At 37.8% G+C, this 26,272-nt stretch overlaps 1 protein-coding gene across 4 annotated transcripts; it reads right to left on the reverse strand.

The window, feature by feature from the left end:
* Nucleotides 1-26,243, reverse strand: LOC139934742 (eukaryotic translation initiation factor 2-alpha kinase 1-like). Of its 4 annotated transcripts, none has more exons than XM_071929134.1 (15): nucleotides 26,162-26,243; nucleotides 22,438-22,541; nucleotides 20,509-20,684; nucleotides 19,304-19,420; nucleotides 18,455-18,640; nucleotides 15,467-15,547; nucleotides 14,938-15,092; nucleotides 12,660-13,759; nucleotides 11,780-11,886; nucleotides 10,021-10,156; nucleotides 9,471-9,562; nucleotides 8,511-8,648; nucleotides 7,536-7,631; nucleotides 5,877-5,991; nucleotides 1-5,830 (listed from the first exon to the last, which is right to left on the reverse strand). In XM_071929134.1, the coding sequence occupies exons 2-14, from the start codon at nucleotides 22,484-22,486 to the stop codon at nucleotides 5,893-5,895; spliced, it is 2,532 nt and encodes an 843-aa protein (XP_071785235.1). In that variant the 5' UTR covers nucleotides 22,487-22,541; nucleotides 26,162-26,243; the 3' UTR covers nucleotides 1-5,830; nucleotides 5,877-5,892. The 4 variants fall into 4 exon arrangements, with proteins under 4 accessions (XP_071785235.1, XP_071785231.1, XP_071785232.1 ...); XM_071929130.1 differs by having other exon boundaries at nucleotides 26,137-26,243; XM_071929131.1 differs by having other exon boundaries at nucleotides 25,989-26,243.
* Nucleotides 26,244-26,272: the final 29 nt, after the last annotated feature.

The raw sequence follows: 26,272 nt of genomic DNA on the forward strand, positions 1-26,272 counted from the left end.
AATAATGAGAATCTTACAGTCAATTGATATATTTTTATCTCTCGCAATATCTCAAAATAAGGAATAGATATCTCCATGATCAATATCTCAAAAGTGACATAATCTCTATTGGTAGCATGAGTAAAGGTATATTATAGATAACAAATAATAATAGTAGGGCCTATGCATTATTGAAAAGAGATGATATCTATTTGGAATAGAGGAACCATTCAGCAATAATGATATCAATATCAATCATAATCGCGATCGTTGTACACAAATTAATGGAGCGCACAAAAACTCACAAAACATAAACCACGCTTAAATTCCTATAACAAAAAATCACCTCGACCTCATGGACTGTAACACATTTCATTTCACCGTTTTTTTAGAAGGACATTTTTTTTTCAAAAACAAAGGATTTATATAGTTACCTTTAATTTATTAACTTGATTTTTGTGGTTGTGAAATCACCTTGTTAATTTTTATCTTTATAATGTATGGGCCTACATAACGAAAGCGAGAGTGGTACATGTACATGACTAATTATCACCGATACAAAGGTTAAGCTAATGGACTTAAATTGACTGCTAGAGTAGACTGTTCAAGGAAGGTCATTCCTTGTTGTTCACTTCTCTTGCTAATTAAAATACATTTATATAGTCTGATGATTTGCACGGCAAATGTTCAGGTATGTACTGATTCATAAAGGGACATGTTCATCATTGCAGAATGGCGTTTCAAGGCGCTTTGGCAAGACATTTTTAGTTTTAGGCTTATTATTGCTGCAGTATCCTGCGCTCAATTTGCTCAAAATGTTTTTTGGAAGGCTCAGGACATGATCCACTTTCGCAGCGCCGTACTAGGACAACGTTTTGGGGGCATAGGATGCACATTTTTGTCCTTTAAGTAGCACATCTTGTCACGTTGCCGTTTGTCTTTTTTTATTACGTTTTTTTTTTTTAATAAACCAATTTTCAGCGCTCCTTTGTATAATTTACTTTTAAGTAAACGACCATCTGGCCTGAGTGTAAAAACAAACACATTGGGTCGTATGAATAAAAAGTAGTATTTACTGACAAGTACTAGCAAAAAGTAAAAGCATACACTTCCAAGTAGAAGCATTCAGTAAAAGCAACTTCTAAATTCCATATGAATAAACCTATTCTTTTACTGCAAAATATTCACTTAATGCTTTGGAGTAAATACTTCTGATATACCATGGCTGAAGGTTTCCTTTGTATTACAACTCCCATTCACGTCTACGTACGCGCTCACACACAGCCAAAGCAGCATTTGATTTCAGAAACAGAAATCTTCAAGTCAGCCATGAGGTTTTTATTCTGACAACATTTTGATGAAGACGACTCATCTCGACACACAGAATAAAAACGTTTTTGTTAAGCTTTTGAAACTTGGAGTGGAGCATGACAGCGCTGTATAGAGAAGATGAGAGCTGTATATGAGTATAGCTATTTAATTTAAACTTAAAAGTTTTAATAATAACACGAACAACATTCTATTGAAATGCATTTAATTGGTTAAAAAATTACTTCTTCTGATTTTATGAACAATAAACCTTAGTGATCGAGGCATTCATTTCTGAGTTGAAAAAATTCTTTATATCTTTTTAAAAAGCTTACTGTAATGATACAAAACGTTTTTTTTTTACAAACGGTTTTATTTTATCCTCAGCATATATAAACAAGTTTGATTAGACGCAGTTTGAGTTTATGTGTAATGTTTCTGTTGTGAAACACTGTGTATGTGTCTATTTAATATTTCAGTGATGTCTTTCCTTTGGACTAAAACATTTATCCTGTGAGGAAAATTCATAAACACTGTCATTTCGTCGGACGAGCCTTTTACTTCTGTGCCCAAGGTAGCTCTGAAGCTACCTTGAAAAATCACTAGTATTTACTTGCATTTTGTAGTATATTCTCCGTTTTATTCATATGGAAGTAAGTAAGTGCTAAAATTAAAAGAATTAACTTTTTGGTAAAAGTAGATACTTTTAATATTTTAGTAAATACTTTTGAGTAACAGTTTTTACTTCCTTTTATTCATATGGATGGTAGTAAATACTTGAAATTTTCAAGTAAAAGTAATACTACTTTTTATTCATACGATCCATTGTCTGTGTACTGGGTAAATGTAAAAAAAATATAATACTTTTTATAAACATAGACATGATCACTTAAAGGCAGCGGAAACTATTGGTAATTACAGAGCATAAAACCTCACTTGGTAACGAGTAATGGGGAGAGGTTGATAGTATAAAACATTGTGAGAAACGGCTCCCACTGAAGTGACTTAGTTTTCGAGAAAGAAGTAATTTTCCACGATTTTGATTTTGAGACCTCAAGTTAAGAATTTGAGGTTTCGAAATCAAGCATCTGAACGCACACAACTTCGTGTGACAAGTGTGTTTTTTCTTTCATAGTTATTTTGCAACTCCGACGACCAATCGAGCTCAAATTTTCACAGGTTTGTTATTTTATGCATATATTATGTTGATATACACCAAGTGAGAAGACTGGTCTTTCACAATTACCAATAGTGTCCACTGTCTTTAGTATTTTACTTTGAAAGTTTTCGACCCCCAAAATCTAGATTTCAAATAGGGGCACAGGGTGCGGGAGGGAGGGGCACGGACATTAATGGGGGGGGGGGGCCTTAGCTTGATTATACTCTATACCTACATAGTTGTGTGACATAAAGATGAACTGTGTGTGAACTAGCGCATAAAACATACCACCGAAAGTATTACAATTTATGGTGCTGTTAATTTTCAAAGCTCATAAAAATGGTTTCTGATTTATAAAGAAGCATATCGATGTGTATAAGTTCTATATGCACTGCGGTTTGTTTGTTTTTTCGGGGTTTTTTGGGGGGGGGGTTGTGTGATTTTTTTTTTTTTTTTTTTTTTTTTTTGGGGGGGGGGGCACTTTCACTCACACACCACAAAGACAATGCATCGATTAAGGTAAAATCCAATGCAAAGCAGAACACTATCACCAACAGTATTTCAATGTACGGTGCTGTTAATTTCCAAATCTCATAGAAATGGTTAAATATGTGTAAGAGATTCGCTCCCATGCAAAAGTTGAACAGCATAAAAAGACAGGCCCTTAAAGCGAAGGTACACTATTGGTAATTGTCAAAGACCAGTGATCTCACTTGGTGTATCTCAACATATGCATTTTTTAGTGAGAATTTACCTCTTTTTCAAAAACTACGGTACTTCAGAGGCAGTCGTTTCCCAAAATATACTATCAACAGCTCTCTAATGCTAGTTAAATACCAGGTCAGATTTTAAGTTAATATTTGGTTTGAGTAATTACCAAACGTGTACATTCCCTTTGACAGTTACACCAACTGTAAGTATAATTTACTTTAATTTTATTCATTTTTTATATTCACGGTTGCAATGTGAGAGAGTAACTTTTACATCCAAACATACAATTCACAACAATCCAATATGATAATAATATTATTGACTTCCACTACATATAGCAGTTTGTAGCAATTTGACATTATATTATAAATCCTTAAATAAATATTCATTTCATTTGTTTTAAAAAGCCAATAAAGGATGATCTCAATATGTCAACTATTACCTTTTTATGGCCAAATAAACATCGCAGATGCGGTTAATAACCATTTTACTCTATAAATTTGCATTTAGTAATAAATAACTCGAGTCAAACGTGCACCCGGCCGCGCGGCCTTTTCAGCCGAGAGTCAAAACGGCTTATCTATTATAATGACCCTGGACGCCAGTGACGATTATCCCCTATTGGTTTTGAACACAGTTCTCCAGCTTTGTCATTTCCACACCAAATAGCCGCCACTGACGTCACGATTCCTTTGTCTCGCGGGCTTGTTTGACCCCACGTTTTTCAGAAATTTGGCTTGATGGAGCGTTCTGGAGAAAAACCCATTTTTACCATGTTTAACGTTAGGTAAGAGGCTCGTTATATTTTTTATGTTTCCTGGATGAAGTGCAGTTGTTAGAAAACTGTAATATCTATATATTTGACATCATCCTTTATTGGCTGTTTAAATAAACTTCAACCATTAAATACGGCAGGAATTTACATAATACTATACTGAGTACATAATTGTTACCATTTCCCCCTCCTTATTGGCACGAACTTCACATTTCAAAAAGCAAATAAACAAGGTCTTGGGTTCGAATCCTACCCGAGTATTATGCCTGCAGTTTGTGTAGACAGTACTAACACACATTAAAGCCATTGGACACTTCCGGAACAGAAAAAAAATAGAAGTTTACAGATTTACAAATAACTTACAGGGTTTACAGAAGGTAATGGTGACAGACTTTTCTTGAAATATTGTTCCATGAAATGCTGTACTTTTTGAGAAAACATTAAAACAATATCAATTCTCGATATCGAGATTTACGGATTTATTTAAAACACATGTCATGACATGGTGAACCGTGAAGAAATAAGGGTGGGTTTTCCTGTTATTTTCTCCCGACTCCGTTGACTGATTGAGCCTTAATGTTCACAGGTTTGTTATTTTATATATAAGCTGTGATACACAAAGTGTGGACCTTGGACAATACTGTTTACCGAAAGTGTACAATGGCTTAAATGTATATTGGGTAAAACAAAAATTAATATTCTTAATACCTGATGCAAATTTCCAACTAGTTGTTGTTGAGCACACTTCAGCCTGACTTCCACCGCCTGGTGCTTGCAATGCAAACCATGGGTCCTTTCGGATCAGTACATGTTTGAGTCACTGTTTTTGGAGTACATTGACATTTTTTTTTTTTGAAAAAAATTTGACTCATTATCACCGTCAATAAGTGTACTTAGAAATTTAGATTAAAGCTGTTTTATGAAATATGGTCCTTGTCCAAAAACAAACATTTAAAAATGTGCATAAATATTTCATGAAAAATAGTAACTGACATCTAAAATTAGATTGAAATGCTTCTGGCAAATCATGCATATGGACATACATAAACAACAACAAATAAGTTAAAAGTAAATAATAACAATGTACGTGAGAATACAGGAATGTAGAACCATCCCAGCCTCTTCCAAAAAGAATAAATAAATAAAACATGACATAAAAGCTGTGCTTTTATAAAAAATAAAAATAAAAAGAGATGGCCAAGATTATCAGGAATTCAAAATCCAACACCCCCCCCCCCCGACCCGACTCCAAAATTACCTTTTCCTTTCATGGACACTTCGTACAAAGTGAAATTGGGAGTGTCGTGGCCGAGCGGTTGAGAGCACCGAATTCAAACTCTGGTGTTTCTGATCAGCAGAGTGTGGGTTCGAATCCCCAACCGTGACACTTGTGTCCTTTTAAAAGCAAGACACATAACCATTGCTTCGTCCTTCGGATGGGACGTAAGAGCGTTGGTCCCATGTGTTGTGTAAAACGCATGTAAAAGAACCCAGTGCACTTATCGAAAAGAGAAGGGGTTCGCCCTGGTGTTCCTGGCTGGATTGGCAGCATATTGCCCCACAGCACCTTGTAAACCATTACATAGCGCTTAAGGATCAGGTCTTATATCTCAAAAATTCACCCCACTCCTTGCAGTAATAATACCTGGCGCTTTGTATCCTTTGGCAAAAGGCGCGTTATAAATACGGTTATTATTATTATTATTACCATGTGCGAACTGAATTGCTTTCCAAATAGCACCCAGTTCTAGTTGTAGATTTTGGTTTTTATGATAACAAAGGCAGTTAGTGGGTGGACAACTAACAACAATCTTTTAAAAATGTTGGTATCTTTCAGATATAGTCCCAGGATATTTATTTGTGGTGGCTTGGCCACCTTGCTGTTTTTGCATAATGACCTCATCATGTGGTCAGTCATGACCTCATCATGTGGTCAGTCATGACCTCATCATGTGGTCAGTCACCTTCCTAGCTGTGTTTCCAGCTCAGCTATTTGTAGTTTGAGTTGGCGTACTTCTTCATCTCGCGCAGAGAGCTTGGCCTGTAGATTGCTGATCACCTAAACAAGAAGGACAACCAGTGTTAAAGGGTAGGTACACTACTGGCAACTGTCAAAGACCAGTGTTCTCATTTGGTGTGTCATAACAATAAAATCACAAGCCTGTGAAAATTTGGGCTCAATTGGTCATCGAAGTTGCGGGAAAATGATGAAAGAAAAAACACCCTTGTTGGAAGAATTTGTGTGCTCTCAGATTGAAATTACCTCTTTCTCAAAAACTATGTTACTTCAGAGGGAGTCGTTTCTCACAATGTTTTCAACAGCTCACCAATGTTCGTTACCAAGTCAGTTTTTAAGTTAACATTTGTTTTGAGTAATTACCAAGCGTGTACCTTCCCTTTACACAAAATACTTAAATAAAACCAAATTATTTTGAAGATTTGCGTACCTTTTATTTTTTATAATTTGTACTAGACACATTTGCTAATTGTCAAAGACCAGTCTCCTCACTTGGTGTATCCCAACATATGAATAAAATAAAATATATGTCACAATTTTGACTCAAGTGGTCATCAAAGTTGCGGGAGAATAATGGCAGAAAAACACCCTTGTTGCACAGGGTGCCTTAAAAGGCTTCAGGCCTGAAGTCATTTAAAGCCATTATACACTTTTGGAACAGAAAACAAAAAAAAGTTCACAGATTTACAAATAACTTTCAGGGTTTACAGAAGGTAATGGCAAAAGACTTCTCTTGAAATATTATTCCATGAAATGCTTTACTTTTTGAGAAAACATTAAAACAATCTCGACAACAAGAATTACGCATTTATAGTAAACACATGTCATGACACGGTGAAACGTGCGGAAACAAGGGTGGGTTTTCCAGTTATTTTCTCCCGACTCCGATGACCGATTGAGCCTAAATTTTCACAGGTTTGTTATTTTATATATAAGTTGTGGGCCTTGGACAACACTGTTTACCGTAACATTTGAGTGAACACTTACGTTTTTCTCAAAAACTATGTTACTTCAGAGAGAGTCGTTTCTCACAATGTTTAATACTATCATCAGCTCTCCATTGCTCCAAACCAAGTAAGTTTTTATGCTAACAATTATTTGAGTAATAACCAGTAGTGTCCAATGCCTTTAAAGGGACACAATGCTTTCAGACTTGGAGCTTTGGGGTAAAAAAGCATTTGTTATGAAATGAATATGGTTGGAAGGATTCTGAGTTTTTATCATTCCCCCATACTCGCACTTCATCTGGTGACCGGGGTTCCTCTGCTGCAGGGCCTACTATCAGGAACCGACTACCCTACAATATTCGCCCTTTATCTTCATTAGCAGCCTTCTAAAAAGCTCTCAAAGCATATTTATATGACTCTTAATCTTGTTGTTTGTTTTTCTTGTTTTTTGCTGTTTTTCTTTCTGTGTACACACTGTAATACATTTTTTTAAGAACGCTTTATAAATATGCCTTTGTAGTGTAGAAAGATGTTTTCATTTTAATTCATGAACTACAACACAGTGCGTACAAAAAAGTGGTTCTACAAAATGGCGGTTCTTACAAGTCTATCTAAATGAATCTCAATAGTTAAACCTACCTCTTCTTTGGACTGAAACAGTGGGCCTCTCAGCACCTGTGCAGCATTGGGTCGATTGCTACACTCGCTGTGGGTCAATTCTTCAATAGCTTTGTACTGTCAGATACCAACCAAAGGATTCTATATCACGCTCTCTCTCATTTCATAAATATACAGAAAACTTCATACAATGCCAAAATCAAAAATTCAGTGGAATAACCTGTTTATTCAAATTCTCTTTGTTCAAAGAAACTACCAACAAACTATACTTTGGTTTACACCCAAAAGGCCAAGTCACACAGGCCCAGATAACGGGAACGATAATGATAAAAATGCACGCCCTCGATTGGTTGAAATGCTCCACGCATAGTACGCCCACGCTCGTTCGACCAATCGAGGGCGTGCATTTTTACCGTTATCGTTTTCGCTCTCGTTATTGGGGCCTATGTGACTTTGCCTTTACACCAATGTCCATCAAATACTGTATACCAAGTTCTCTCCCTGAGTTCTATGGTAGCTAGTAGACTGTTCAAATAATCCTTGGCTTGTGAAGGAAGAATAAAAATAACACATTCTTATATAGGGCATTTCACAATAACCGTCTCAATGCGCTTTACATTAGTCCCCTGGTCATTGGGCCAATAGCATCCCTTTATTCCTTCACGGCTACATGGGGAGTATACAACCTGGGCTACCATTTTACAGTGTTCCTTTTTTCATTCACAATATCAACCTCTACCCTCGCAGGTACCCATTTATACCCCTGGGCGAAGAGAAGCAATCGTAGTAAAGTATCTTGCTCAAGGACACAAGTGTCATGACCGGGATTCGAACCCATACTCAAGTAACTTAACCACCAGAACTTGAATTTGATGCTCTTAACCATTCGGCCATGACACCCTACAAATAACTCTTAACCGTTCATAAACGAGAACATTTTTAAGAGAATTTCTTTTGCTCCTTTTTCCTCAAGAAGTTGTCAAAGCACAGTCCTACCTGATTAGGCCATCTGGTGTGGATCTCCTGGGGAACATCACCTTTACGGACGTCCATTATTACTTTGGCTCGTTCACTTTTCGTCCCGAAGGGATGGAACAGTTCACACAGGATGATACCTGAACTGTACATGTCAGACTAGACAGGAGAAAGAACGGCAAAAACTGGCTCAGTTTGGAATGTTTTCAAGGAAATGTATCATTTGGTAATTACTCTTAAAATTTATGGCAAATATACACTTTTGGTTAGGAGCCTACAAACATTTTGATAGTTTAAAGCATTTTAGAACCATTTCACTTTGAAGTAATGTGGTGATGTAAAATGATATCCGTTTTATGCCCCAAATTTTGAAATCTGAGAGGCGATACTGCAGTCATGTTTCTCAGATAGTGTGTTAGGGATTACTCTTCATGCGTCGACACATTCGCTACAAATTTTTCGGTGATATCTAAAAAATCATGACCACTTTTTAAAATCAAATTTCCCTTAAATTGTATACATGTACATTGTACATCTACACTTATAAAGGATTAAAACAATCAATTGGTACAAAAAACAAATGGTATACTTTTCCTTTCATGTCATGTGTATTTGGTAATGTTGCCCTGGTGTACTTAAGTCTTCAAGGTCACCAGCACAATAGCGCTTAGAAACATAGGCTTAACTTTGTTATAACACCAGGGCCAAATTTCATAGAGCTGCTAAGCACAAACATTGCTTAGCATGAAATTTCTTCCTTGATAAAAACAAGATTACCAACCAAATTTCCATTTGTTGCATATTGCTTGTACTGGTATTCAGCTGTTGTTTGCTTATCATGAAAATCACTTCGAAAACTTGGTTGGTAATCCTGTTTTTATCAAGGAAGAAATTTCATGGTAAGCAAATTTTTGTGCTAAGCAGCTCTATAAAACTGGGCCCTAAACACAGGGCACACCTGTAGCACAGGTGGTCACTTACCTTATAGTCACACTTGGTCCCTTTAAGCTGCTCGGGTGATGCGTAAGTTGTTGTACCAACGTTTGCTGTGTGACTCGTTGGTACAAAATTGTCTGTTTTACAAAAAAATAAAATAAATAAAAAATGAAAAGTTTTTAAGTGGCAACATGCACTTGTCGACGCACCACCAATCAGAGGTCTACCTTATTTAGACCCAGGTGTTACATCAAGTGTGCCATGCAACTGCATACAAGAGAACCTGCTGTTCCTGGCTGGATTGGCAGCATATTGCGCCACACTGCACAGCACCTTGTAAACCTTTAAAGCCCGCGAAGCGAATTTGACATGAATTTGACATCACAATTCTCCTATCGAAGCGATATTTGCAAGTGATTTGCCCAGAGCTGAACTTCTGCGAATATTCGTTTCAAATTTTGTGACGTCAACATTTGCTTCGCATTCGCATTCGCAATCACAGGAAGTATGACTTGACAACTGACTGACCAATTGTGTGCAAACAAAAATTTTCTCTGCAAACCTTCAACAGACACAACGGTTAGCAAACACTTACCCCATCGCCCATACTTATGATTTGATGCATTGTTTTGGTCCATACCCTCCGGCAAGAAACCTTCTTTCGCAAGACCAAAGTCGCCGATAAGTACTTTCAAATCTCTACCGGTTTTCTCCAAGAAAATATTCTTTGGCTGAAAAGTTGAAAGGAGCGTTTGAAAATTAAGGTCAAGAATTCACTCAACAATCTACATGTACATGGTAGAGCTGACAAGTTAGTCTTAGACAATGTTATGTTTTGTGTGATCAGTCAACCATAAACATGAAATAATAAACCTGTTAATATTTTTGTTTAAAGGCAGTGGACAGAATTTCTTATACTTGGTTCACGGCAACAACTTTCTAAAATTACTATTCCCCACATTAATATTGGTGACTCCGAAGTCACCGCTGTTGCAAAAGCTCGCAATCTTGGTGTTATATTCGACTCTTCCATGACACTTAGTTCACATATTTCTAGTATTTCACGCTCTACAACATTTCATATCCGTAATATAGGCAAAGTAAGGAAATATTTGACACAAAATGCAACTGAGCAGATAGTCCACTCTGTTGTAGTTTCTAGACTGGATATGTGCAATTCACTTCTATATGGCCTTCCTTGTACTCAAATTGAACGTCTTCAACGTATTCAAAACTATGCTGCTCGTGTTATTACCTTAACTAAAAAGTCCTGCCATATAACGCCGATTTTAAAAGAATTACACTGGTTACCAGTAAGCAGTAGGATTAAGTATAAACTTTTGCTTTTCGTGTATAAATCGCTCACTAGTAATGCCCCTGCATATATTGATGATCATCTCGGCTCGTACAATCCTCCTCGAAAACTCAGGTCTTATAATTCTAGCCTCCTTATTGAGCCCATTTCCAAACATTCATGGGGAGATCGATCTTTTTCACATGCTGCCCCTCGTCTATGGAACAAACTGCCTGCACTAGTAAAATCATCCGTTTCTTTGACCCAATTTAAAAATCAACTGAAAACACATCTCTTCAAACAGGCATTTGATTCAATGGTTTAATTATTGTTATTTTTGTTACCTTTTAGGATGTTTTTTCTTAAATATTGCATTTGTATTATTGTATTCTATACCACATGTTCTAGATTTCTCTCAACTTAGGTTTACATTTTAATTTTTGTTGTTGTTAATGTATATTAATTAATGCTATTGTTTGTATTTTAGCGCCATGAGCACTTCTGTGGATTTGTGCACTTTATAAGTTTTCATTATTATTATTTATTATTATTATTATTGTGTGAGTCAGGAGAAATTTATGAAAAACCATGCAGAACTATCAGCATGTAAATACATTGTCTTTAAAAGTGGTTGTAACAATCAAACTCAGCTGTTGTAAATTTTTTAGATATGCAGATGCAATTTTCGTGAAAATAACTTCATTTCAGAGCGACATAGTTCACAGAAACAATGGTTCCAGTGTGAACTTCATAGTCAGTAAGCTTTCAGACCAAAATTAAACAATGTTTTCAATCCTTACAAATCATGTAAAATACATTTAACTCAACACTGCTTATTAAAAAAAAATACTTGTGAGGAAACACTAGATCAGCATATTATTATTTCATTATAGTATTATTAGTTTCTGGCAATGAAACCACATACATGACATACATGTATGCCTCAAAAGCAAACTTGTCAAAAGCGGCTGCACTTCTTCCCAAGTAAGTTTTCAAAAGTACAGACCCTTTAAAATATCTCCGTCTGTAGTAAAAAGTGTCCAGTATAAAGTGCCTTTACCTTAAGGTCTCTGTGTATTACATTTTGTGAGTGAATGTACTCAATGCCCCGCAGAATCTGCTGAAAGATGTCCATGTTCTCATACAGATTAACCAAATCAAACGTATCTGAAAGAGATTCAAGATTTGAAGGGGAAAAAAAAAGGTCAACTTTTATAAAGTTCAATGGAAGTTAAGTTTCCCTTGTTGTTTACTACTTGATATTTGAAAGGTTGCATCCCCTTGAGGTGATCCCCTGGCTGCCACTTCCAAGATTTTATCATAAACTTGGGTGTGATCCCTCGCTATTATTACAAGGCTTCTGACTGGCACCCCGAACATTGACAAAATAGCTCAGTGGGTAGAGTTCAAGCACATTCGTCTGGCTCTAAATCCCGCTCTTATAAGTTTGCCTCTGTTCAACCCAAATGTTATACATGTAAGTGCAAACGTAATTACAATCAGGGTTAATATGCATATATTTTGGTTTTACCCATATATACATTGATGTTGGTTAGCACTGTGTACTTAGAACTTTCCCGAGCTCTGTGAACAAAAATCACAGGTTACTTGAGTGGGATTCGAACCCACGACCTTTGCAATTCTAGAGTAGAGTCTTATCAACTAGACCACCAAGATTGCCCAGTGCAATGCAGTAGCTACACGCAATTTGAATCCTTTACAACAATGATAACAAAATATTAGTTTTGCTTTAACCCCTACACCGATGTGTGTTAGCACTGTACACTCAGTACTTTCCAATATCATTAGCCCAATGTACAAAATGTAAGCCTATGTAAATGAAATTTAATTTGTCATGGTTGGACTTAGAGATCGTCTTATAAAAAGTATTAAGGAGCAGGGAGTTGATGATTTAAACCACATCTTGAGGAAATACTTACTCTGTGCCTTCTCGTCCATGTTCCGTTCGCATAGCCAGTCTGCCAAGGTGTTTGAACACAATTGCATCTGAATGTGTAGAATCACATAGAAGCCTGGGAAAGGTAGGCTAGGTTCCAGACTCAGTGTTCTTCTCCCGGCATGGGCATTGGTTTCTGTACCATCCTGACTCTTGGAGCGATGGCGCATCCGCTCACGTTCACGTTTTGGTTTCATCTGCGCATCCATGTCTAAATCAATGATTTGCGCCGAGCTTTTGACCATGGGTAGCTTTCCTACCGGCGCGTCTAAACTATTGCTGAAAGGATCATAAGGAATACAGGGTTGGTCTTCGAAGGTCAAGTTGTTATTATCAGTTTTACTTGTAAGCTTGTGATGCTTGCCATTGAAACTATCTGCATTTGACTGGCTGCTATCAGAACTAGTTTCCGGATCGCTGATTTTATTCAGTACAGTTTCTTTCCAACCGAAAGCATTGTCATTCAAATTACTCTGGTAACCGTTGGGCTCATCTTCAAAGCGTATTGAAATATCATCATACATTTCTTCCTCATCCGAAAGATTTTCATCAATTTCTGTGGAAAAGTCATTAATTTCTGTGGAAAAGTCGTTTACATAGTTTTCTGTCATTTCAGTTATTTTTGCTGTCTGGCTTGACTGGTATGTCTGCTTGGTGGATTCGTGTTTTGAATAAACCAACTTTTCAGTCGTCTGAGTAGATGTAACTGCTTGACCTGCAACCTTTGAACTTGATGTTGTGCACGATCGTGATGAGCTGTATGTTGTCGATGAAACTGATACCGATGAATGTGTAACACCAGACTGTTGAGTGGTACTTTCCGAGGCCGGTAACCTGTCACTATCATCAAATGACATATCAAGTTGCTTGGGAGTAACCGAAGAGTTAACTATAGTGCTTGATGAATCACTTGGACTTCTGCCCATTTTAGTTGGAGTACAACTCATTTGGGTTTGGTCAGATTCGGGCACTTTCATATTTTCCGTCAATCTTCCTGTAAAGGATTGTTCGTATTCTAGATCCTTTAGAGACACTCTATTTCTGTCTTGCGTTGAGCTCTCATGTTCACTGGAACTTCTTGGGCTGAATATATAAAGTGAAAAAACCAAAGCAGTTATAAATCAAAACCTGCTCTGCCCAAACCCAAAACTTCCTGGCATTTACCTCAATGTACATGTAAACCAGACTGAAAAGGTCAACAGTTTACCCAACATCAATTTTCATTCCATCACAAAGAATACTTCTACAGATTCTCATGGGGAAATTATGAGCGCCAAAATCTCGCTTTTGAAAATTGAGTCAACGTTCTGCCAGAGCCAGTCTCAAATTGTTTAAACATTGCTTGTTTTCTGTTTAATGGCAGTAGCAATATTGGTAATTACTAAAGAATTATTATCACAAAACCTTTCTTGATTACGAGTAATGGGGAGAAGTTGATAGTATAAAACATTGTGAGAAACAGCTCCCTCTGAAGTGACGTAGTTTTCGAGAAAGAAGTAATTTTCCCTAAATTTGATTTCGAGACCTCATATTTAGAATTTGAGGTCTCGAAATCAAGCATCATGAAAGCATCACATAACTTTGTTTGACCATGGTACGACAAGGGTGTTTTTTCCTTTCATTAATATCTCTCAACTTCAACAACCTATTGAGCTCAAATTTTCACAGGTTTGTTATTTTATGCATGTTGAGATACAACAAGTGAGAAGACTGGTCTTTGACAATTACCAATAGTGTCCAGTGTCTTTAACCCATCCAAACAAGAACGACTACCTGAGTATAACTGGGCCCCCGCCCTTCCTGAACCAACCTTTTCTTTTGACATGGGGCCCCCAGTTTTTTCTTGTAGGACTATTGGTGCCAATGTTACGACAAAGCACTCAGTCAAGTTGCAATCCTGAGCCAGGGAAAGATACAACCAAGCAAAGTGTCTTTCTACGACCGAACACCACTTTCATGCGAAACAAACAGGTACCTACATGTAAACTCCTTCATAACACTGTTCGTCTCCTCAACGATCAGCCAAAACATTGACAACATTTATTACTTTCTGCTAAGATGTTGTTCAATTGATCTAATATATGTTCAGCATATATCTACATGTAAATGTGTGTACAATGTATATTGTATTACATGAGTGTCATGAAATTTTCCCCCATGGTAGGACCGACTATACTCTGGATTTATATGAAAAACTTAACAAAATACAATGGTGTACTATGTTTCCTTTGGTTAAGGAAGTCCGTTCATTCTGCATTTACCTTTCACTGGAGGAGGGCATTATACACTTCAGACCTCTTGTTTTACTCTCTTGGTAGTTGCTTGCACTCATTGGCTCAGGCTCAATCCAGGATGTATTATAGCCAACGACGTTGGGATGTTTCAGACCAGCTAATACCTTCACTTCATTCACCAACTGCATTCAGACAAAAAGTGCAAAGAAAGCTTTACTCATTTACAATTGTTATGTCTTTCTAGTGGTGTAACATGTATAGTTAAAAGGAACATTACAGAATTGGTTTTTGCTAACAACACCGTTGCTGGCAGTGTAGGCACCTTATGTAATAGGCCCCATAAACATAAACTGACAAACCAGTGGAAGTTTGAGATCGATCGGCCTTCTGGGTCACGAGTGAATATTGACAAATCCACCTTTATGCTTACAGACTCTATGAAATTGCGCCCGGGGCAATGTTGAAGCAGCCCCAAGTTGCCTGTAAAGATGACATCTAAATATATATACTAAACTCTGTCACTTTTCTAACTGATACACTCCACACTGAAACTTACTTTGAATGACTGGTCACAGTTTTTATGCTTCAGTCTGATCTTCTTTATGGCATAATGCTGTCTATCAAGGTTGCTGCGTACCTGGTTGAACAAAAAATACCAACAAGAAAATACAATTATTATATAATAAATTACAGCACAACAATAAAACAAATTGATTTATGCACTTGGACCAGTATCACCCCTGGTCAGTGGGCCATATATTTAATTCCTTCGACCATCTCAACTCACTGGGAAGTATATAGCCACTACGGTGGGTGAGTGGATATTCCAAAAGAAATAACTGAAAATCAAGTTAACATTTTTGTTTCAAAATGTATAAATGTTTACAAGAAAAAAAAGAAGAAAAGAAAAAAAACCACAGCTGGCCAAAATCAGCATCATTCCTGACTCAACTGCAAAGTTCTTTGATTAATGTCAGAAAAGCCATATCAGAAGTCCTGCAGCTGATTTCACAAAACGCTAGGATAATCCTATCTCGAGTTAGGACGAGTAACCCGTCCTAACTTAGGATGGGTTCAATGCGTCCTAATGTCTTCGGGTAAGGGACTGAACTCATCCCAAGTCCTAAGATTAGTCCAGTGTCTTAGCCAGGAATTTGGAAAGTGGGAGTGCAAACTGAAAAAGTGGGAGTGCAACCTAAAATCACTAGAAAAATAGAAACGTGTGCGTAGCCCACAATACGAGCGCGCACCGCCAAGTCTGTCTCACCCCCCCCCCCTCCCCCCCCCCCTCTTAAGGGCCCTGGAAGCTCTGGCTACTGTATGTGCTCTCTGGTGGTCTTTGATGCATTTCTGGTACCTATTTCTGTGAAAAGTAAACTATTTTGATTTAATTTTTGTTTTGTTTTCAACTTGAAAATGAGAGCCTTTAAAGCACAGATATTGTAAAGGTGATCGACGTCCGCTATTTAACTCTATGAAATGTTTCTGGGTCAATATTAGGCCAGTTCAAAGCAGTTACTTGGACCATGGAGCTGTGCTTGGACCCATTTAGAATGAAATGATTCAAAAGCGATCAAATAAGGCAGTACAAGTTTGCTGTCAACAACATATTTTTTGCCATGTGTTACTCTTGATACAAAGTTTTGCTTAAAGACTAAAAAAAAAAATGAAGAGCTATTGAAGAAGAAATTAAGAGTTATCATTTACTAATGTTAGTTTTCTTTCCATTCTTGTCCATTCGATTTCAGAACTATAGGTCTAAGGTCAAGAAGCTGATAATAGTTTTTGTATTTATTTTAAACAAATCAATTAGTTAATGTAAAATAACGATTCACACAAGTATTTGCAACCATCAATATGCCAAGAGTGATTTACATGTACTATAATTGTTTGCTTAATTTAAACTGACTGATCATGGTAATTAATATTTTCCTTAGTATGTGTTAAGGTTTCATAACGTTTAAGTCTTCCAGTCTGTGGAGAATAAAGAACAAACAGTTACGAAAGACAGTGCCATTTAAGTAGTTCCACTGGGCAAAAAAACGTACCATGCATTGAAAAATAAATTTAGGAGGTCTACAGCAAAACTGATTTGAGAAATATGAACCAGTTTTTGATCCTTTTGAGAGGAAAATAAACATTGTTTTGTCAACTGCATTAACACCTATGAGATGTAAACATTGAAATCCAAAAAAGTCTCGATGTTTCAAACTCTACAACGAACAACCGATGTGCCCTTGAATTTCTAGAAGGAAAAAAGATCGTCATGTTTGCCGCCGTCGAGTTGGGAAAAACTGCGGAACCAATCTACAAAGCAACTGCAGAATGTATGCGGTAAAAGGTGCACTGCACCGCGTGTCACACAGTTACCGATACTGACGTCATAGTAGAAAAATCCAGAGCGCGATGGTTTGTAGGATCGTGGAGATGAGATTGGTACCTAAAATAATCGGAACGAAAACACGTGTGAATTCGCCTCTATTATACCACGCGTGCATGGAGTTCATGCTGCCTGCTGATGACGGTCGATGACGTGTAATTTGCACGTGCACTGTGTAATGTGTGTTTTGTGCGTTGTGTTTTGTATAGTCGCAATGTGGTCAGGGTTTTCGAGACAACTTCGAGTGATTGTTTTATGGTTGCGTCGTTGAAATTTTGATTCAAAAAGCAGGAAATCTGGTAAAGCCAAATCTAATCTTACTCACTGCTGTTTTTAAACTGTTCAACAACAACAAAATAATAAAAGAAGTTCAGTAATTTTCACTGAAATTATTTAACAGCACGGCTTCACCCAAGCCGTGCATCAAATTTCTGCCCGTGTTTTCAGCCCAACTGACCGTGCTAACACGGCGTGCACGGCTCGCTAGCTAACACGTTGGATTAGTCCTAGGAAGATTTTGGTGATTTTGGTGAAATCAACCAAGCTGGTCTTGGCACTCATTGTATCCTTCAAAGCAAGACACTTAGATTAGTCCTAGGAAGATTTTGGTGATTTTGGTGAAATCAACCAAGCTGGTCTTGGCACTCATTGTATCCTTCAAAGCAAGACACTTAAAGGCAGTGGACACTATTGGTAATTACTCAAAATAATTATTAGCATAAAACCTTACTAGGTTAACGAGTAATGGGAAGCTGTTGATCTAGTATAAAAAATTGTGAGAAACGGCGCCCTCTAAAGTACATGTACCATAGTTTTTGAGAAAGAAGTAATTTTCCACGAATTTGATTTCGAGACCTCAGAATTATATTATGAGGTCCTGCAATCAAGCATCTGAAAGCACAAACTTCGTGTGACAAGGGGTGTTTTTTCTTCCATTATTATCTGACAACTTCAACGACCGATTGTTATTTTGTGCAAATGTTGAGATACACCAAGTGAGAAGACTAGACTTTGACAATTACCAATAGTATCCAGTGTTTTTAACCATTGACAGTACACATGGCAATTACAACAACAAAATTTTGGGTTGGTATATGGGTGGGTAAAAATACATTTTTTAACAATCACTTTTCTGAATAGCCCTTTTCTGTGTAATAAACTAACCTTGTAGACTTGACCAAACCCTCCTTTGCCGAGTGTGTGTAACTCCTTGAACTCTCTCTGGTAGCGTGTCTCGTGTCTGTAGATAATCTCCTCCGGCGGCATCTTAGGTCGCTGGTGGATATTTTGGATTTGAAGTAGTACGGCAGTCCGTTCACGCTCTGTGGCGGGCAGTGATCGCAAGTGCACCTGTGAATTGAGCCATTACTGTCTATCAGTGTTTCATTCAAAAAACTTATCAAAATGACATTCCATCCTGAATAAACTATGATCTTGATAATAGGGTGTTACAAAAAAGTGTACCCTCAAAAGCTCTCCCCGGAAATGCAATTTTTTTCCCAAAAGCGTTGACAAAAATTGAAGACGAGCATAGTATACTGTTTGAAATACACAGACAACACTGGCTATTTTCCAGCTAATCTCCTACAAAAGAAATTTACAATGGTTGTAAAAACAAGGTGCCCATATTGAAAACGCAGGTGTTTTGAAGATGGCAGACTCCACTACTACAAAACGTTTGAACATAAACTAAACCTCTTTAGAATTGTTAAGTCTCCAGAATTCCTAAAAATCTCTCTGCAAAGGTAGAGAGATTTCTGGAATTCTGAAGTATAAAGCAACACAAGTTCGCAAAGAACATAATCTACCCAGCAAGTAGATACACATGGTGTTACCGCAAGCGATGCGTCTCCAGAATTCCAAAAAACTCTCCACAGAGGTAGAGAAATTTCTGGAATTTCAAAATATAAAGAAACACAAGTTCTCAAATAGCATAGTCTACCCAACAAGTAGATACACAAATGGTGTCACTAAATTTAAGTAAGATTACAGCTTATTTGAAAAGGCACCAACCTCTGATTCAACATCCTGGACATTCTGTAAGGAAGTCTGAAACATGGCTGTAAAGGCCTTGGTGTAGGCTAAACGGACAGAGCTGAACATGTCCGTTTTCTCCTGAGGTGGCAGAAGCTGGAGGAGGAGAAATTTTGAGCATAAAAAGGTAACATAAATAAGAATCACAAAAATTTTACAGCATTTTTTTCACAACCAACTGAAGGTTTGCCCTGGACTTTTTCAATGACTGTCTTGTGGGAACTTCATTTCTGCCACTTATTCATGTGGGGCTTTAATTTTGAACGCCATAAAGGAAATGGGTACATGTACATGAGGGTTAGAATGTCATAAGTGGCATGTCAAATATTTACTCAAATAGTGTGCTTTCAGAAGCCAAATACAAGGCTTGCGGCCTGAAGTCTTTTATTATTTGAGTGAGAAATGACTTTTTGTCTCAAAAACTCAGTTACTTAGGGGAGCCATTTCTCAAGATGTTTCACACTGTCAACAGCTCTCCATTGCTCGTTACCAAGTAAGTTTCGCTAACTATTATTTTGAATAATTACCAATAGTGTCCATCCAGTGCCTTTAAGAAATAACAAATCAAATGACAAATAAGACGAATCATCCAGGCAGGGAAAAATGTTTTACTGTTGTAATTGAGGTCCTAACCTAAATCTAGTGGTGAGTCCCGTTGGACTTGTCGACACTGGAGAGCTAATAAATAGACATCAGCTCCAGGCTTGGGTTGACAACAGACTGCCGCATGGCCAGGCCGCAGGGTGCTGCCCAGCCACCGGTCACGCCCGACTGGTTTATTGCATAAAGCCATTGGACACTTTCGGTAAACAGTATTGTCCAAGGCCCACACTTCGTGTATCACAACTTCTATATAAAATTACAAACCTGTGAAAATTTAGGCCCGATCGGTCATCGGAGTCGGGAGAAAATAACGGGAAAACCCACCCTTGTTTCTGCACGTTTCCTCGTGTCATGACATGTAATTCAGAATTCTTGCTATCGAGAATTGATATTGTTTTATTGTTTTCTCAAAAAATAAAGAATTTCATGGACTAATATTTAAAGAGAAGCCTTTCACCGTTACCTTCTGTAAACCCTGTAAGTTATTTGTAAATCTGTGAACTTTTTCTTCTTTTTCTGTACCAAAAGTGTATAATGGCTTTAACTATCACAATAGACAATAACAACAATCAAAACATTACCTTGTTCTTAGAAAATGTCTGACAGATCGAGTGGAACACTTTGTCTCTCTCCTTCGTGTTCTTGGTATTTGATGAACAGACCTGGTACAGTAGAGACTTGAACATCTCTGCATGGACCATGTTGTTGGGATCCATGATGGTGCCATTGCTGACTTGCACTGACTGCAGCTCCTCATCTGCCACGATAAAAACACACAACAAGAACAAAATATTCTGAAAAATTTAATTACACAGGCAGGCTTATTGTACGACACAAACTGACAAAACAGAATGTCCACAGATTAACATAAAAGCTTACAGTAAGTTACACTTTGAAGATAATGATGGTAGAAAGCTTCCAGTTAAAGTATCACTTGATGAGGTGCCGTAGTCGTTGAGAAATGAGAAACAATCTTAATGTCAGGAAAATAATTTTTGTCTCACTTGACAAAAATTACTTTAGCGACTACATATTTACGCAACTCTCCTGAAAACATTGCTCTGAAAACTGGATCTACTAAAAGGTATCAAACCCTTTAAACAAGGAACCGTTGCGTAAGGTTTGTCTGCTTCTTTCCTTCCAGAGTAGAAGCTACAGAGTATGCCTTGTTCATTTTGATAAACAAAAAATAATTAAAAAGAGAAAACTCAATTGACTGTTTTTTTTACAACATGTGGAAACTTGATTGCACAACAATAATAAGGCCAGTTAATGGTTGGTTGCGCAATGGTCGGGCGATGGAAATCTTGATGCGCGATCAAAAAAGACACAGTTTGTAGGCCTCAACGTTAACTATATAAACTATTTTGCGCATCAAAATTTCCATCGGGTGATGGTCATGTGACCGATTATAAGCCGGCCTTTACAGATTCATCTCTTTTCAACCGCCTGTATCTGGCGTTTTCTTGAATCAATAATAGTTAACAACAATGGCAAAATGTTTGTTAGGCCTACATTATATGTCACTCAAATCACATACGCCTCCTTGAAGCAAAAAAATATTGCAAATTAACTTTGTTCAAAACATTTAAGGAGACTATGTCAATCTAAAGGAAAAAAAGACCTCGATGACGCCAATTGGAATCATTTAAAATAAAATGAATCCCAATAATTGTTCTTCTCCCTTAGGCAGAGTTTAAATTCAGTCTCAATAATTGGTTTGAACTTTCTAAAGGCGAGGCAAACAGTTTAAAGGAACACGTTGCCTTGGATCGGTCGAGTTGGTCTTTGAAAAAGCGTTTGTAACCGTTTGTTATCGAATGCATATAGTTAGAAAGATGTTGTAAAACTAGAATACAATGATCCACACAAACATGCCTCAAAATTGCACGGTTTTCCTTTTACCTCGTCGACTAAACACGGTCCGCCATTTATGGGAGTCAAATTTTTGACTCGGGCATAAATGGCCGACCGTGTTAGTTTGCAAAGTAAAAGGAAAACCATGCAATTTTGAGGCAAATTTGTGTGGATCATTGTATTCTACTTTTAAAACATATTTCTAACCGCGGTTATAAATGCTTTTTATAGACCAACTAAAGGCAACGTGTTCCTTTAAATCATCACTTATTTTTTGCACTTTCTTTCCCATCACATAAGTATTTCCCCACAGTAGACTATACATATTTCCCAAGAATTGTATAGCGCACTTTACCCTTATTATTATAGAGCGGTCCAATGTCAGGCCTGATACTTCACGGAGGCAACGAAGGCGATTGCCTTCGTTGCCCCTGGTCACTGCCTTGGTGCCCTTGAAATGCTACTGTAGAAATTTACAATCCCCTCATAGGGTGCCCTTTACCTAGGAGAAAATGCCTTGGTACCCTTGCCCTTTCATAAATGAAGTATACAGGCCTTCAATGTCAAACCATTACAAACAGTCTGATGTAGAAAAATGCTATTAATAAATAATAGGGTCTATGATCAACAAATTCAAGGGTTAGCTCACTTACCGTCATTTTCATCAAAGTCACTGATGGATGAGGGATTGTAAGAAGCCATGTCTAGAGTCTAGACCAACATCGGATATCATATAGAAGACGAGGTTCTTCCCAACCTGTGAATGAATAGTTAAAATAGAAACGTTACTGGCTAACTGTTTACTTTGAGGGTTTATTTTTTTTTGGGGGGGGGGGGGAGGGGGGATTATGTTCGTGGAGACGATAGAGAAAGCGGGAGACAAGATAGCGGAATGAACCTCATCATAGTTTTAGCTGGTCCCCACCCCCTTCTTCTAGAAACTAGATCACAGGGGAGCCTTACAGTTACACTTATAGTTTCTAGAAGTACCCACCCCCTCTCCACCCCCACCCCAGCAAAATTGAGCCCCCCCCCCCCCCCCCCGGAAACATTTGTAACAGTGCTCACTGCTCATGAACAGATGAACAGTTGAACAAAAGGAAAATAAAGTTTTGTATTTAAACAAATTAAGTTAACGATCGCTATTGCTGCCACAAAATGGCTTCCTACCCCTTTAAAAGATCGGAAGCTCATACCAGCCGACATGTGAAAGAGACAACTAATTTAAACTACTTCAAATCCTATAGAGAGGTTGCGTGACCCCACAAAAAGTTTGTTGTGCGCGCCGTCGGCCATGTTGAGTACTATTTCTGTTGGTAACGCGTCGTCTGCTCGCAACAGCAGACGCACGTTTGTAACCGTGAAAGTTGGTTTTTCTCTGATAGACAAATATTTGGTGAAGGTTTTCTTTCAGTATTTTTAGGTGCTAAAACAATGAATTACTTCAAGCACATAATATTAACTCCGGATAATGCAAGTCAACGCCGGTCGATACTGTGAGAAAATACCAACGAATTTGAATTCGTTAAAACAACAATTGTTAAAACAACAAAGATCCATATGAATTCAAACATGCCGACTGGTCTCCAAACATTGAACCGTGTCGTAGCCAGATATTATTAACTCTGAGTGCATTTAAGTCCATTGATGCACTATACAATCAAATTGGATGGGTGACGGAGCTGAAGGTGCACATCGAGGAAAATTTGCTCAGGAAGGAAAACAACTTTGCAGTTTTACTCTTTGAGGCCGCACTTATTGCGAAACATTATTTATTTTGTATGGACGTGGACATGGCTACCAACTACCTACCACATCACGGTACCACCACTGTAGAAAACAAATTATTTTTGTTCAAATCGGAACAAAATGTATGACTTGCTTTCGGCAATGGTGGTACGGTATTTGGCTGGCCTTCATCTGCACTCTGGTATATTTTACATTCAACTATCTGAAGGGGGTGATTCACGTTGACAAAATGCACTGGCATTGATTTGATTTATTTTTGGATGGTTTATTCACAATACAACAAAAATATTCTCGGCCAGAGACCGAAAAACATTTTGTACATGTCATGTACACATTTAAAAACGCCAATATACAAAAGACAAGATTAAAGAAAACAAAGATGTCTCAAGCAAGTCACAACTAAATTTAAGAGAGTGAAATTAAAGAGAAAACAACGAAAAAGGCAGTGGACACTATTGGTAATTACTCAAAATAACTATTACCATAAAACCCTACTTGGTAACAAGTAATGGGGAGCTGTTGATAGTATAAAACAATGTGAGAAACGTCTCCCTCTGAAGTAACGCAATTTTCAAGAAGTAATTTTGCACGAATTTGATTTTGAGATCTCAGATTTAGAATTTGAGGTCTCAAAATCAAGCATCTGAAAGCACACGACTTCGTGTGTTTTGTTTCTTTATTGCCCCCTCGCAACTTCGACGACCAATAAATTGAGTGCAACTTTTCACAGGTTTTTATTATTTTCTGCATAAAAATATGTTGAGATACACCAAGTGAGAAGATTGATCTTTGACAATTACCAATAGTGTCCAGTATCTTGAATGGAAGTTCATAACTCAAGTGTCATCTTGAAAAGACTCTAAAAAAAATTAAGTCAATGTTATCTTGGCTGCTCTGTAAAAAACTGTGTGTCTACATATCCGTAACAAAAACAAGCAAATACCATTAGGGCAGCTGAGTGCTAAGCTTTGTTTCTACTAATCCTACCTCCATGCTTTAAGAGTTCCCCTTTTTTCATTTACATCTTCATTTGTATATTTAAAAATGTCAGACATCAGAGGGCTAGGTTAACTAAGAAAATTGTTTCATTAGAAATGTTTCCTTCAAATTCATATGTCCTGTGTTTAGGCAACTTCTTCTTTGTCGTCGAGATGCTTTCTCCAAAGCCCATTCCGATATTTCCTCATTTAATTTTAAGCCATGCCTTGTCGTCCTCCGCGGCTGTTTCAACAGGTTCAGATTGTTTGCCAGCCTTTGCTAGGCCATGCTTAGTGCAAAATAATAGATGGTTGGCGAAAAAAATATTCACGGTCTCCTGGCTTACGATTTACATTTTAACCGTGATTTAACTGAGCACATGAACTGCTTTGGTTTGATTTTTGCACCGTTTATGCGTATGTTAAATATACAGGCCAGCTGATAATAGTACTCAACATGGCAGCGGGTGTCAAAAACTGATGATTGTGACGTCGCGCAAAACCTCTCTATAACATAAACCTCGGAAATCTAACCCCCCAAAAAGCCCATTTTAAAATTTAGGTAGTCTGCAGCAAGCTAGTTGGATAACAAAACCCTCCTCTCCTCGACGGCACTGGCTCCGTCGTCGGGAGGAGGGTTACGTTATCACAACTAAAGATCATTTTTCGGCTAAAAATGATGCCTAAAATTCTCCGCTCACGACTTCTGCTTGTTGTTACAGAGTCTTCGCTCGTGGAGCGCATTGAACGAATTTGCTAAACGAATCAGGACAAACTTGTGCGCCATGTGCGTTTTGCGCTCTGCCAAGCTGTCTGCTATATCTGCTGCGAGAGCAAAAGCGTGCGCAATCTGCAAATTTGCGCTATGTTTGTACGGCAGCTCAAGTTGATAATTCTGACAAACTGTGTGCAATCTGAAGATTGTGCAAACTTTGTAGATTGCGTTTTTTGTACACACGTGCGCAATATGGCAATGCATTGTCGTTATTTTTGTTTTTCTTCTCCGGTCTGGCCCCAATGCGTGAGAAAATGGTTGCGGTGCATGTGATGGGGAGACAGACCCCTAATGCGCGAGTCTCACGCCTAATGCGTGAGTCTCACGCCCAATGCCTAGCAGCGAGCACGCATGACAAAATGTATGTTTAAAAAGCCTTTCAAGGCGTTTTCATACAGATTTTTTGAAGATTCTGAAGGAAAAGAACATGAACAACCCTCCCCAGCTCCCCCCCCCCCTCCAACGACCGAACTACCCCCCCCCACCCCCTTCCCAAAAGTTCATGGCTTCGCCGCTGACATCATTCTCACATTCACATAAGTGACACAACACTTTTTTCAACTTCAATTTCACTCCTATGTTTATTAAGTAGTTTTTCCATGGTAAAGGTTTTCTACTCTTTTCTTGTGCACCGCATTATGTTACAGATATGGCAGACGTCCACCATCAGACCATTTTAATCTCACTCAATCAACTCACTTACTCAGTCCGTCTCTCTTATTTACACTTTTGAAACAAACAAACACGGCAGAAACAACTTGCAACTTCCACCGCCGGTCATCAATCAAAGTCAATCAAATCAAATGAAATTGTTTCCCACACAATTAGAGAAGTGTCTTAAATCATCGTACAAACAATTCCCAAAATGTTCAATACAAAAGATACTGTCGTTCGGCTACTCTCTCTGCACATTCCGTAGACTCATGCTCTGTTGGAATTCCCCCAACAAAACTGCAAGCTCTGAGATTGAATAAATTGCAAGATGGG

Source organism: Asterias amurensis, chromosome 3, assembly GCF_032118995.1.
Source record: "Asterias amurensis chromosome 3, ASM3211899v1".
NCBI classification, from domain to species: domain Eukaryota; kingdom Metazoa; phylum Echinodermata; class Asteroidea; order Forcipulatida; family Asteriidae; genus Asterias; species Asterias amurensis.